Source organism: Folsomia candida, unplaced genomic scaffold (assembly GCF_002217175.1).
Source record: "Folsomia candida strain VU population unplaced genomic scaffold, ASM221717v1 Fcan01_Sc010, whole genome shotgun sequence".
Taxonomy (NCBI): domain Eukaryota; kingdom Metazoa; phylum Arthropoda; class Collembola; order Entomobryomorpha; family Isotomidae; genus Folsomia; species Folsomia candida.
The window spans coordinates 4,617,062-4,628,393 of record NW_019091202.1 but is presented as its reverse complement, the minus strand read 5'-3'; the positions used below and the strand labels follow the sequence as shown (position 1 = coordinate 4,628,393).

The 11,332-nt window shown below is 39.7% G+C and overlaps 2 protein-coding genes across 2 annotated transcripts; one reads left to right on the top strand and one right to left on the bottom strand.

Moving 5' to 3' along the window:
• Positions 1–428: 428 nt before the first annotated feature.
• LOC118436669 lies at positions 429–5,780 on the bottom strand. The gene is made up of 7 exons (XM_035855185.1): positions 4,978–5,780; positions 4,667–4,792; positions 4,094–4,300; positions 3,173–3,514; positions 2,098–2,528; positions 1,181–1,715; positions 429–787 (listed from the first exon to the last, which is right to left on the bottom strand). The coding sequence occupies exons 1-6, from the start codon at positions 5,411–5,413 to the stop codon at positions 1,272–1,274; spliced, it is 1,986 nt and encodes a 661-aa protein (XP_035711078.1). The 5' UTR covers positions 5,414–5,780; the 3' UTR covers positions 429–787; positions 1,181–1,271.
• A 722-nt stretch (positions 5,781–6,502) lies between these two features.
• On the top strand, positions 6,503–9,524 carry LOC110854492. The gene is made up of 3 exons (XM_022102926.1): positions 6,503–6,856; positions 6,902–7,064; positions 7,135–9,524. The coding sequence occupies exons 1-3, from the start codon at positions 6,503–6,505 to the stop codon at positions 9,522–9,524; spliced, it is 2,907 nt and encodes a 968-aa protein (XP_021958618.1).
• Positions 9,525–11,332: the final 1,808 nt, after the last annotated feature.

The window sequence follows — 11,332 nt, the reverse complement described above, 5'->3', positions numbered from 1 at the left end:
GAGGATTGTACAACCATAATTTCAGAATCTGTTCGTATCCAAATATGCATTTTAGGCATTTCACGAAAAATCTGGTTACTTGCAAATTTTCAAATATTTATTGACTTAATTGTTGGCACAATTCATCATCCGTTAACATGATAAAGACGGACACATCACAATCGTATCGGGGGTATGCATGATAACCTTGTAACAGCGGTAAATCTTCCTTTGCAACATTACTTGTCAACTTTGAGATGATGGGAAAAACCTGGGATGCTAAAACAAATCGAAATAATTTATTTTTTGCGAAATATGCATGCGACGAAACGATGCATCTATTTTCGTCGAACATAAACTGTTGTTTTTGCTAACTCTTCGACAAGTGGAATTTTCATCAGAGTAAACTTTATTCTTCATCAAGTTAGCCTTACTCCGAATTTAGTACAGTTTAAATTCAGACTCTGAATTTCAGAGTGCATTTATTTATTTACATTTTGGAAGGGTTACAATACTTTTAGCAATGCACATACATACTAACATTAAATGATCAAGTTTTTTGTGAAAACGGGCAATTCCAATATTTACACACTGAAAAAATTTCGAAACATTTAAGGAAAAAATTTCACATGGTTGGCAAACATGCAAAGAGATAGTTGTGGTCTAACTTTTCCACTGGCATGAACTGCAGAGAGGCAGGAACCATTAAACTGCATATTTTGTATCCAACTAAACTCGGCAAAGTTCCACTGTTGAAATAATAGCTCCTCAGTTCCATTCACAGCACAAGGAATCACTACAACTGTACCTGTTCAATAAATATTTCTTCATTCAAAATTCTTTCAATTTTTGAAGAAATTATTCAATTACATATTATTCATTTATTCAAAACTTAAAAATGCATATTTTCTCAGGCGCAAATTGGCATTCTTAAATAATTAATACTGAATTATTCATTTTTTTTACTTATTTTGTCTCAAATTCGCCCTATTACACGGGTTTCTTGATACACCTCGTGTATTAAACATAGCGTAGAAAATGAAAAATGAAAACAATTATTCACTAATTCTTCATGAATATTGATCACACGAATAAATATGCATTCAATATTCATTCATTATTCATGAATTAATAGTGAATAAATATTTAACTTATTCATTCTACATTTGTTGAACAAATGAATATATCAATAAAAGTGTACCGTTGGAATACTCCGCACTCCGAGAAGCGAGACAATTGCCGCTCTTCACATTTTGAACGCCTCCGCCAAAAACTTTGTTCACAATCCACTTTTATTCCTCGTTAATATAACACGTTTCAAAAACGAGGTCTCCATTTTCATCAGACAGACACAAATTTGTTTTCCCAAAATCTTGATGAAGGCTAGGCTCGAAGACTTCTAATCGTCGAATTATAACATTACCTCCGTTAGTGTTATACCGTTGATTACTGGTTGATAAGCAGGGGTTCAAGTATATTCCGTTGTACCGGGTAGTCACACATTTCCCCGTCCGCTCATTAATAATACTCCCGTCCATGTGGAACCGCCATCTTTGGTAGTTTGAATAATCTGAGGTGCACGGCCGGCTGTACAGTCGTCCTAGCGTGTCTGACAGTCCATCCAAACAGCGTGCCGTTTCGAAACTCTGTATCGAATTGTTTACCCACATCCAGGTTCCGGAGGATGGCGTACAGTTGGTTTTCGTTATGAGGCCATCCACGTCTTGGAGGCAGGCCTGTTTTTAAAAAATAGTTCTTCATTCAAAATTCATTAATTTTACTAATTGGAAAAAATTATTCATTCATTTACAGCTTGAAAATTAATTAAGTGTTCATTACTCATTTTTCATTAAATGCAAATATTTGGAATTGGCCTTATTAGATATTAAATATTTAATAAATATATGCATTAAGCAGGAATAATGTATACCACTATTCATTCATTCTTCATGAATATGAAATGAATAAGTACCAATGAAGGCTCCATTTATTCAAAATTTTGGAAAAAATGTTCAGGCCTTAGTTGTAAATAATGAATGAACACTTTGTTCAGTCTTGAATAAATTCTTTAATCCGGTTTGAATAAATGAATATGAACAGGTATACTGGGACACAGACCTGATAGTGTTCGTCCATTAGAACGGATTTAACCCGAAGCCCATCTTTAGTTGGGAAGGGGGGTCTCAGAGAACCCCACAAATCGAATAGTTGCGAGACATGGTTTTCCACACAAGCTCCAAGTCGTACGGGATTGTACGGATGTTGGTGAAGAGTGAGACACCGGCCAGACTGGACATTCGAAATTGACTGATTTGAAGAAATCGTCCATTTTTGAGAGTCATCATTGTCCGCGCAGATGGTAGTGTTTAAAACTCCGGTGTCCGAGAGACATAATTTGGATTGGAGATTTTGAAAGGTCGCGTTTCCCTTGACGATCCAGATATCGGAGGGAAAGATGTTTTCAGTGATTTCGGACGCGTGGGATCTAACGTTTACTGGAACGCTGCGAGATCTGATGAGTCCACTTAGTTTGCGGTACTTTTCAATATCTGTTTGTAGTTGTTTAAATTGTATTTCTTAAATAAAGGTTTTTAAATCCGTGAAAGTATTTTTTTCTCATTTCGTTCTCAATTGAGTCGAATTAATTTGATATAAAAGATACATACTCCCGGCAACATCTTATTACGCTTTGCTCATTTATCATAGCAAACGAAGCTCACAAGTATGCGTCGCTATAGGGTATTCGCAATTCTCCCAAATTGTCTTCCAAAAACATATTTTCATGTTTTTTCAATGGATTTTTATAATTTCTCTGCGAGGTGGTTTTGCAAAAAATCTTGCGAAATAGAAACATGCCAAATTGTTTTGTAAAAAATCAATACATTTGCAGCAAAAGCTTTGAGGAATCTTTGGGCAAAATATAGACAAAATTTACGTCTCTATAGTCACCTCTTCTCATATGCGAGACCCATATGAGAAGGTTGACGTGAGCTCGGTAACGAGGTTAGAAGTCACGTCCATATATTACGTCATCAAATATGCAAAGATTTTTGGATCTCCCACCCACCCTTTCACTCACTCATGTTAAGTTTAGACGAGTAACATGGGCGACAGAAGACCGCCTCCCCACCCTTTTAGTGACATAATAAATATATGCAAGTTTCCCTACCAAAATAATAGCATACAATTGTACCTGTATCGGGTGGAAGTTTTTTGAGAATCATTTTAATCTGATAGACCACTAAGGAGCCGTACTCATTGGTAAAATTTGCTTGAAATTTGACAAGCAAATCCTCGATTTTGAACGGATTAATACGAAGAACTGACGTGTACAGGGGGCTGTAAGCTGAATAGTGCTTCGTTTGTAAAGGAAGGACCTCATAGTGTTCAAAAGTCGAATTTTCTAGCAGTACCGTGTCCCCGATTTTCCATTGTATGGCAGGTCTTGGGTTTGCGTAGAGGGTGTACATAATATCCACAGGTGCGCCAACTTGGGCAATGTGAGATTCCTGATCGCCACTTGACTTGGGGCTGACTGCGATAATTTTTGGGGTAATGCGTACAATGTATCTGATTAATTTAGAACACTACTCTCCATCCATCAGGTTTGAACTTTTACAGAAATTGAGAATTATGAGAAACTACGTCACTGTCAGTCTCACATTCCCCCGTCAGGATAGTTTATGTATATCATCTGGGACTGTGGATGAGCGTAGTTTCTCAGAATTCTCAATTTCTGGAAAAGTGTAAACCTGCGTGGATTCAGAGTACATTTCAAATAATTTGGAGATATGTAAATCATCACCCTCGAAGGTGCTATCGCGCTCTATTTTTGGGTAATGATTAAATGAACTGCCAACGGGAAATCGTGTATCAAGCACACGCGTCATCGTTCGTGAAGTATAATACTTTCATGCACCAAAATTTTAAATAACGACGTCACATGTGTTTGGGACAAACATTTGTGACTTACTTTCCCTTGGTGACGAAACATCACCGTAATCATTGCGAAAAAATATAACACTTTAGTACCACCGCAAGTGGCGATTTGTCTCCAAATTATTTATATGGTAACAGATTTTAGGTTTTTCAGACATAGTGTAGAAATGCTTACATAGAACTGTGATATTTGTTACTGCCTGGACCGCCAAAAGTGACGAAGGGTTCGGAACAGAATCGTGAATTAGGACGCATCTAAGGGCACGATTATTGTAGTTATGTGTGAAAAGCCGCAAAGGCATGGAGCGGGCAACGCAGGATTTGTTATAAGCTGGATCTTGAAATTTGACCTCTTCAGAATTATACGTTAGGTCGTGAGTGGCTGAAAATAATTTAAAACACGTCTCAGATGCATACATGTTCACTTTCATTCATTTGACTGATTATGACAGTGAATGAGAGTGGATTTCCTGTCATTTGATGAAGTTGATTGAAAGATTATGTCATTTCAGATGAATGACAGTGAATGGAAGGATGTCGCACTTTTAGCATTTTGCACCCTATGCTTAATACATGGGGCGAAGTAAGAAATGAAGTCGGATGAAGAGAAATGAAATGAATTTAAACAAGAATGACTGAATGTAAATGAAAATATTCAGCCAGACATCGGGATGACTGACTTTTGTATAAAAAAACCTTAAATGGACATGATCAGAGCTTCTTAATTATTATCTGGTTAATTTCATACCCACAAAAAATTTTAGCTTTGGAGTCGGAACACCACCACACGTGTGACAAATGATGCCTTCACACCTGGACCGGGTTGGATGCACGACCAGTGGGAGTTTTTCAAATTGTGGGGGTGACGGGTTCCCTGAAATATTTTTGTTGTGAAATTTAAACCCAGTCACACATTGTCGAGTTCAGAGCCACAGGTAAAAAAACATGAGATTCTCATCTTATTTTCGTGTGGCGGTAAGATCAGGCAGCGTGAAACGGAGTTTATGTGTATTCAAACTATTTTTATGCATGTATATACTTTAAGGCAGGAATATTTACATATTTTGTCAAACTTGTGTATCCATTTCTCCATGCGATCAAGGCTTTGCTCCAGGTGTTCCACAACTTGTTCCACTTTGTCGATGTGATTTTCTAAATTTGCAATCTTTTCGGACATCGGTACCTTTAAGAAAATCGGTACGACACAATGTACAGGGTGGTTTGAATGTTTCGCTACAATGGACAATTTCGCAAATGAGAAAGCCCTTAAATCTCGAAAGAATTTGGGATTGAGATTTTTATTACTTATTATCAAAACTGATGGAGCACTGATGACAAAATTCCTAAAATGTTGAATCTCAGATAAAGAGTTTTGGTAATGATAATTTACGCAAAGAATAATTTTCCTCATTGAAAATTTGTTCCATCTTAGTGAGACAGTTAACCACATTGTATGTACATATAAATACATTTTTAAAACATTAATTGTAGGCATTAGCGTCAATTTTGTTGTGTTTGCGAAAAGTTCCGACGCCACGACCAATCTGTTAAATGTAAAATAAGTTTATGTATGAAATTTATTGAATACGCGTCTACAATTGCCCCGTGTCGTGGTGGTGGTTGCCATGGAGACGACGGGGGTGGGATTTTTGGGTGCGCGTCTCTCTTTGTTAAGTCGTAGTAAGTAAGTAGGTAGAAGAATTCTACACAGTCGAGTTTTACTCGTTGTCAGAGTCAGACATTTTGGATTTTAGTCGTCGTGGTAGGCAATCAAGTTTAGAATTGTTAGTTCTTTTTTGCTGCACGATCAATTTATTATTAAAGTAAGTCATCAATCAACTCGTGTTGTTGCAGAGCTCTGAATTGTGTTGACCATCGTTTAATTGATTTAAATAAAATCTAGTTTAAGTAGATAAAATAATCGTATAATTCACTCAGTCACTTTCTTTAATTCCAACGAGCAAAGCACAATTAAATATAACGTAAAGACACTATACTCCGGGTAGGTGATAGCTTGGTTTTTACATTAGTGGTGACCTCGACGTGATTGCTCGTTGGGTCAGTTTTAGTTGAAAGTGGACTAGTTATAGTTGGTCAGTGAGTTGTGACCTTTTGAGTGAATGAGTTGTACGTGCAAAAGACTTCCGTGGAAATCCTGTGCGATTGTTGCTGTCTGGACGAGGAGCAGATTGAATTGGTGTACGTGCAAATGTGCTCCGTGGAAATCCTGGGCGATTGTTGCTGTCTGGACGAGGAGCAGATTCAAAGGAGAGGATCACATCAAGCCTTGCCTCATTGAGGACCCGACCCTGAGTATTCCGGGGTTGTTCAGGTGATACCTTTCAAGTTTTTATTGTTGCTGTGAAGTAGTCCGTGAGGAAGGAGTGACCGACCAGATTGAAATCGGCGTGTCCGACCCGAGAGGAACTTCAACTTTATTCGTCTATTACTCAATTACTGTCTTGCCTCGTTGAGGGCCCCATCCTGAGCGTTCGGGAGCCATAGAGGTCGGCATTGTTGCTGATTGAGTTGATTAACGTGTATTGTTCTAATTGTTTTTGTTTGTTGACTTCGAGATATCAACATGGATCGACTGAAGAAGGCGAGGACTCCTGTTCGAGCTTCCATAACAAAGACAATTGATGGTGCTGTTGCTGAGTTGGCGAAGGATCCACCGGACTCAAGAGAACTCACCATTAAATTACGGAAGTTGGAATCCCTGCAGTCATCGATCAGAGAACATGATGAGAAAGTGCTCACCCAGATGTTGGATGAAAATTGCACGGCGGAAGCTTACACGGAAGAGAGTGCAGCGAATGAAGAATATTCAGATAGAATCAAAGTTGCTATCATGGATATCGAGAATATTCTTTATGGAGAAACTCGTCCATCAAGTCCAAGTGCAAGAAGTAGCTACAACACGCCGAATGGAGAGCATGTGCATAGAAATAGGAATTTCAAACTGCCCAAGATCGAACTATAGAAGTACGATGGGAGTTGGAAAGATTGGTTGGGGTGGTGGGCGCAATACCGGCAAATTCACGAAGATGATGAGTTACAAGTAAACGTGAAATTCCAGTATTTGATCCAAGCTATCGTCCCCGGATCAGAAGCAGAGAAGGTTCAAGGAAAGTGTGACGATCCCGGTGCGACCTGTATTTGATGCCTCTTGCAAGACAAAAAGATATCCATCATTGAATGATTGTCTTCACAAAGGACCTAATCTTATGGAACTCATCCCGTCAGTTTTACTCAGATTTCGGGAGAAGAAGATTGGGGTCGTCTCTGATATTAGGAAGGCGTTTCAAATGATAGACGTACAGGAATCCGACAGGGATTATTTGAGATTCCTGTGGTGGGAGGACCCTGCCGGAAAGAAAATTAAAATTTACCGTCACTGTCGAGCTGTGTTTGGTGTTAACTGTTCACCCTTCTTGCTTGCAGCAGTCGTCGACATGCATCTATCATCAATTGTGGATGGACGACAAGAAGAAGCCCTGAAACTGATGGGAGCACTATACGTGGACAATTGTGTCACGTCAGTCGACAGCGTGGACGAGTATGAAACATTCAAAGTGACTTCAACCAAGATTATGGAAGAAGCGAAGATGGAGTTGAGACAGTGGGAATGTAGTGTTGTGGGGGTTCCCGGAGTCGGCTCGCCTGCCATGAGGGGGTGCGGATTGGGAGACGGCAACACTGACACTCCACAGGAGTCAAGAATACTCCCTACAACAATGGTACTTGGTCTAATTTGGGACAAGTATGAAGATACGCTGTCCTGTGACATAAAGATGGACAATCGCCCGGATAAGTTTACCAAGAGGAGCGTGCTGTCCATGGTTCATAAAGTGTACGATCCCATCGGTTTCAGTTGTCCAGCCTTAATAAAGCCGAAGATGTTGTTACAGAAGGCGTGGGAGAGGAAGACCGGATGGGACGAACCATTACCTATGGAGGAGGCGAAGGAATTCAAGAAATGGTGCGAGGAGCTACCTCACCTAAAATCAATTCACCTCCCACGGTTTATGAAATTAGAAAGTACACGTGTATTGCAGATGCATGTGTTTTGTGATGCGAGTCAAGATGCATATGCTGCTGTCGTGTTTCTTCGCAGCGAAGTTGGGGATCAAGTGGAGATAAGCCTCCTTCAAGCAAAGGCAAGGGTGGCTCCTTTGAAGAAACCAACAATTCCAAGACTCGAGTTAATGGCTGCGTTAATTGGGGTGCGACTTTGTGAATCTGTCAAGAGTGCACTCAATTATGAGACCATCCCCACTACATATTGGAGTGACTCAACCACCGTGCTGGCGTGGATTCGAGGTAACGAAAATTGGGGGACTTTTGTTGGAAACAGGGTACGAGAAATTTGCACGTATACGGATTCTAAGAAATGGAGACATGTTCCGGGTCTTCTCAACCCTGCTGACCTACCATCACGTGGATGCAATGCTAGAGAATTGCTACAGTCAGGATGGTGGATGGGGCCTGATTGGCTCAAAGAATCAGAAGAAACTTGGCCTCACTCAGATGAAGTTATGGACGAGGAGGAAATTAACCAAGAAATGAAGAAATCCAGCAGTGTTGACTTGGCTGGTACTACCGCCGTCGAGATAATTCCAGATCCGAGATTCTCTACCTACGTGAAGAATGTTGCAGTAGTTGGCTGGCAGCGTCGTTTTGTGGAGAATACTCGTGTACCAAAAGAAGACAGGATCATGAAGAACTATCTGACAGTCCAGGAATTAAGAGAAGCTGAAATAGTTTTGCTGAGAGAAATTCAGGCTAGCTTCGTGGACAAATTCCAGACTGGTGGCGGAGTAAAAGTGCAAAAAATGGAAGATGGACTTTTGCACGTTAAGACAAGACTTCTCAATCGAGTGGATTCTGAAGAATTCAAGATGCCTATATTACTTCCAAAATCCCATCGGATGGTGCTACAATTGATTCGAGATGCACATCGGAACTATTGTCATGCTGGTGTTCAGTTCATCATGGGGAAGTTACGAGAGAAGTATTGGATCTTGCTAGCTAGGAAGACGATCAGAAGTGTCATTCATAATTGTTCCACGTGTAGAAGATTCGAATCCAAGAAGGTCGAGGTGGAAGAAGCTGCTCTACCAGAGAAGAGGGTCGCTGCGACCGAGCCATTTCAGACGACAGGTGTAGACCTGGCTGGACCACTCTACCTTAAAGATGGATCGAAAGTGTGGATCGCTTTGTTTACTTGTGCTGTGTTCAGAGGAATACACGTGGACTTGATCACCTCACTGAGCACTGAAGCATTTTTGGAATCTTTGGAAAGATTCATTAACCAATGTGGACGTCCCAATAAAATTTATAGTGACAATGGGACTAATTTTGTTGGAGCCGTCAATCTCTTCAAGTCACTGGATTGGACCAAGATCGAGAAAGAAAGTCAAGTGAAGAGAATCCAGTGGATCTTGAACCCACCCACGGGAGCGTGGTGGGGCGGATGGTGGGAGCGACTGATCAGATCGATTAAGGATCTTTTGAAGAGGATGCTGGGGCGAGCCAGGCTGACCTGTGACCAGTTGAGGACCTGTCTCTCTTCTGCAGCAGCCGTCATCAATAGTCGTCCCTGACAACCGTGAATAAGGATGAAGACGATCTCATTCCTTTGACACCAGTAATGTTCATGAGAGGAGCATTAACGTGTAATTTTCCTGAAAGTATGGAAATCGGATCAAGAGAGTTGCAGTCTCATTACAAAAGGACAAGGAGACTACAACAAGACCTTCAAGCAAGATTTAGGAAGGAATATCTCGGTCAATTGGTCCAGAAAGCGAATGAAAAGAAGGCACGACAACTTCAAGTTGGAGATGTTGTCTTAGTTGGTGCTGATAACAAGAAGCGTTTTGACTGGCCGATGGGGCGAATTATGGAGCTTATCCCAGGAAAGGACGGAGTGTGCAGAGTTGCGAATGTCAAGACGTCGAAAGGAACACTCAAGAGACCACTGCAACGACTCTATCCATTGGAAATCGCTTCCCCCAAGGCAGCAGCGTTACCTATTTCAAGACCCTCACTGGACTCCAAGCAGAAGAAGCAAGTCCAGAATAAACCGGAAGTTGATACTATCGATGAAGAGATAGTGACCAAGTCAGGGAGGATCTCTAAGAAACCAGTTAGATATTCGCGGTGGAATTTTTAGATTACTCGTATAGTTTAATTGGATTTAATATTTATGATTTTTTCTTAGGGTAGTTCTTTTGCTCTCACAAAAGAATGTGGGAGGATGTTAAATGTAAAATAAGTTTATGTATGAAATTTATTGAATACGCGTCTACAATTGCCCCGTGTCGTGGTGGTGGTTGCCATGGAGACGACGGGGGTGGGATTTTTGGGTGCGCGTCTCTCTTTGTTAAGTCGTAGTAAGTAGGTAGAAGAATTCTACACAGTCGAGTTTTAGTCGTTGTCAGAGTCAGACATTTTGGATTTTAGTCGTCGTGGTAGGCAATCAAGTTTAGAATTGTTAGTTCTTTTTTGCTGCACGATCAATTTATTATTAAAGTAAGTCATCAATCAACTCGTGTTGTTGCAGAGCTCTGAATTATGTTGACTATCGTTTAATTGACTTAAATAAAATCTAGTTTAAGTAGATAAAATAATCGTATAATTCACTCAGTCACTTTCTTTAATTCCAACGAGCAAAGCACAATTAAATATAACGTAAAGACACTATACTCCGGGTAGGTGATAGCTTGGTTTTTACAATTACACTATTTACCTTCCATTTTTAATTCGTTTTAAGAATTAGTGCTTCTGTATGACGACGGCAGCAAAAGATATATCCTTAATTCAACTCATATTTAACAAGAATTTTGATTGTATTGTGCTTAATTTCACTTCTCTTTCAGCCTAACCAAGTCGTCGTGCACGGCATGAAAATGTTACAGTTAATTATCTTACAGTCAAACGGGTTATACATATATTCATATCAAACAAAGACCTTTCGGAGATTATGATAGGAATAGATGTGCGTTTGAGCTAGACACTTATTAAGTTCAATTGACTTTGCAAAAAAATATGACAATCGAAGAGCTTGCAGCGCCGAAAAATTATTGTTCGTCGATTTCGGCTTTCTCGTCAGGTCCCACGTTAAAGTTTAGCTTCTACCTTAAAACAATATTTTTTTTTAAATAAAAACGTCAGCATTCAAATTGCAGTTAAATAATAACAATTAGTAGAGTTTACACATATTAATATACCTAAATCAAGAAATTTTAAGTAGTCCCTTCCTATAAAAATAGTAAGTAAAACAACTAGAAATTGAAATTAAGAATGTTGTATATTAGAAAATTAAACTTCCCGGAATAATTTAACCGATTGAAGGAACGCTACCTGCCACGCGACATAAATATTGCATACTTCGTCGCAAGCAGATTGGCTT

Excerpts from the sequence above, each read along its gene's own strand:
- LOC118436669 (XM_035855185.1), bottom strand. The coding sequence starts at position 5,413 with ATGCCTACAATTAATGTTTTAAAAATGTATTTATATGTACATACAATG. Across the intron at positions 4,301-4,666 it reads AAAGCTAAAATTTTTTGTGG|CCACTCACGACCTAACGTAT; the intron begins GTATGAAATTAA and ends AATTATTTTCAG. Across the intron at positions 1,716-2,097 it reads TAATGGACGAACACTATCAG|GCCTGCCTCCAAGACGTGGA; the intron begins GTCTGTGTCCCA and ends TTTTAAAAACAG.
- LOC110854492 (XM_022102926.1), top strand. The coding sequence starts at position 6,503 with ATGGATCGACTGAAGAAGGCGAGGACTCCTGTTCGAGCTTCCATAACA. Across the intron at positions 6,857-6,901 it reads ACACGCCGAATGGAGAGCAT|AAGTACGATGGGAGTTGGAA; the intron begins GTGCATAGAAAT and ends ATCGAACTATAG. Across the intron at positions 7,065-7,134 it reads AGGAAAGTGTGACGATCCCG|GACCTAATCTTATGGAACTC; the intron begins GTGCGACCTGTA and ends GTCTTCACAAAG.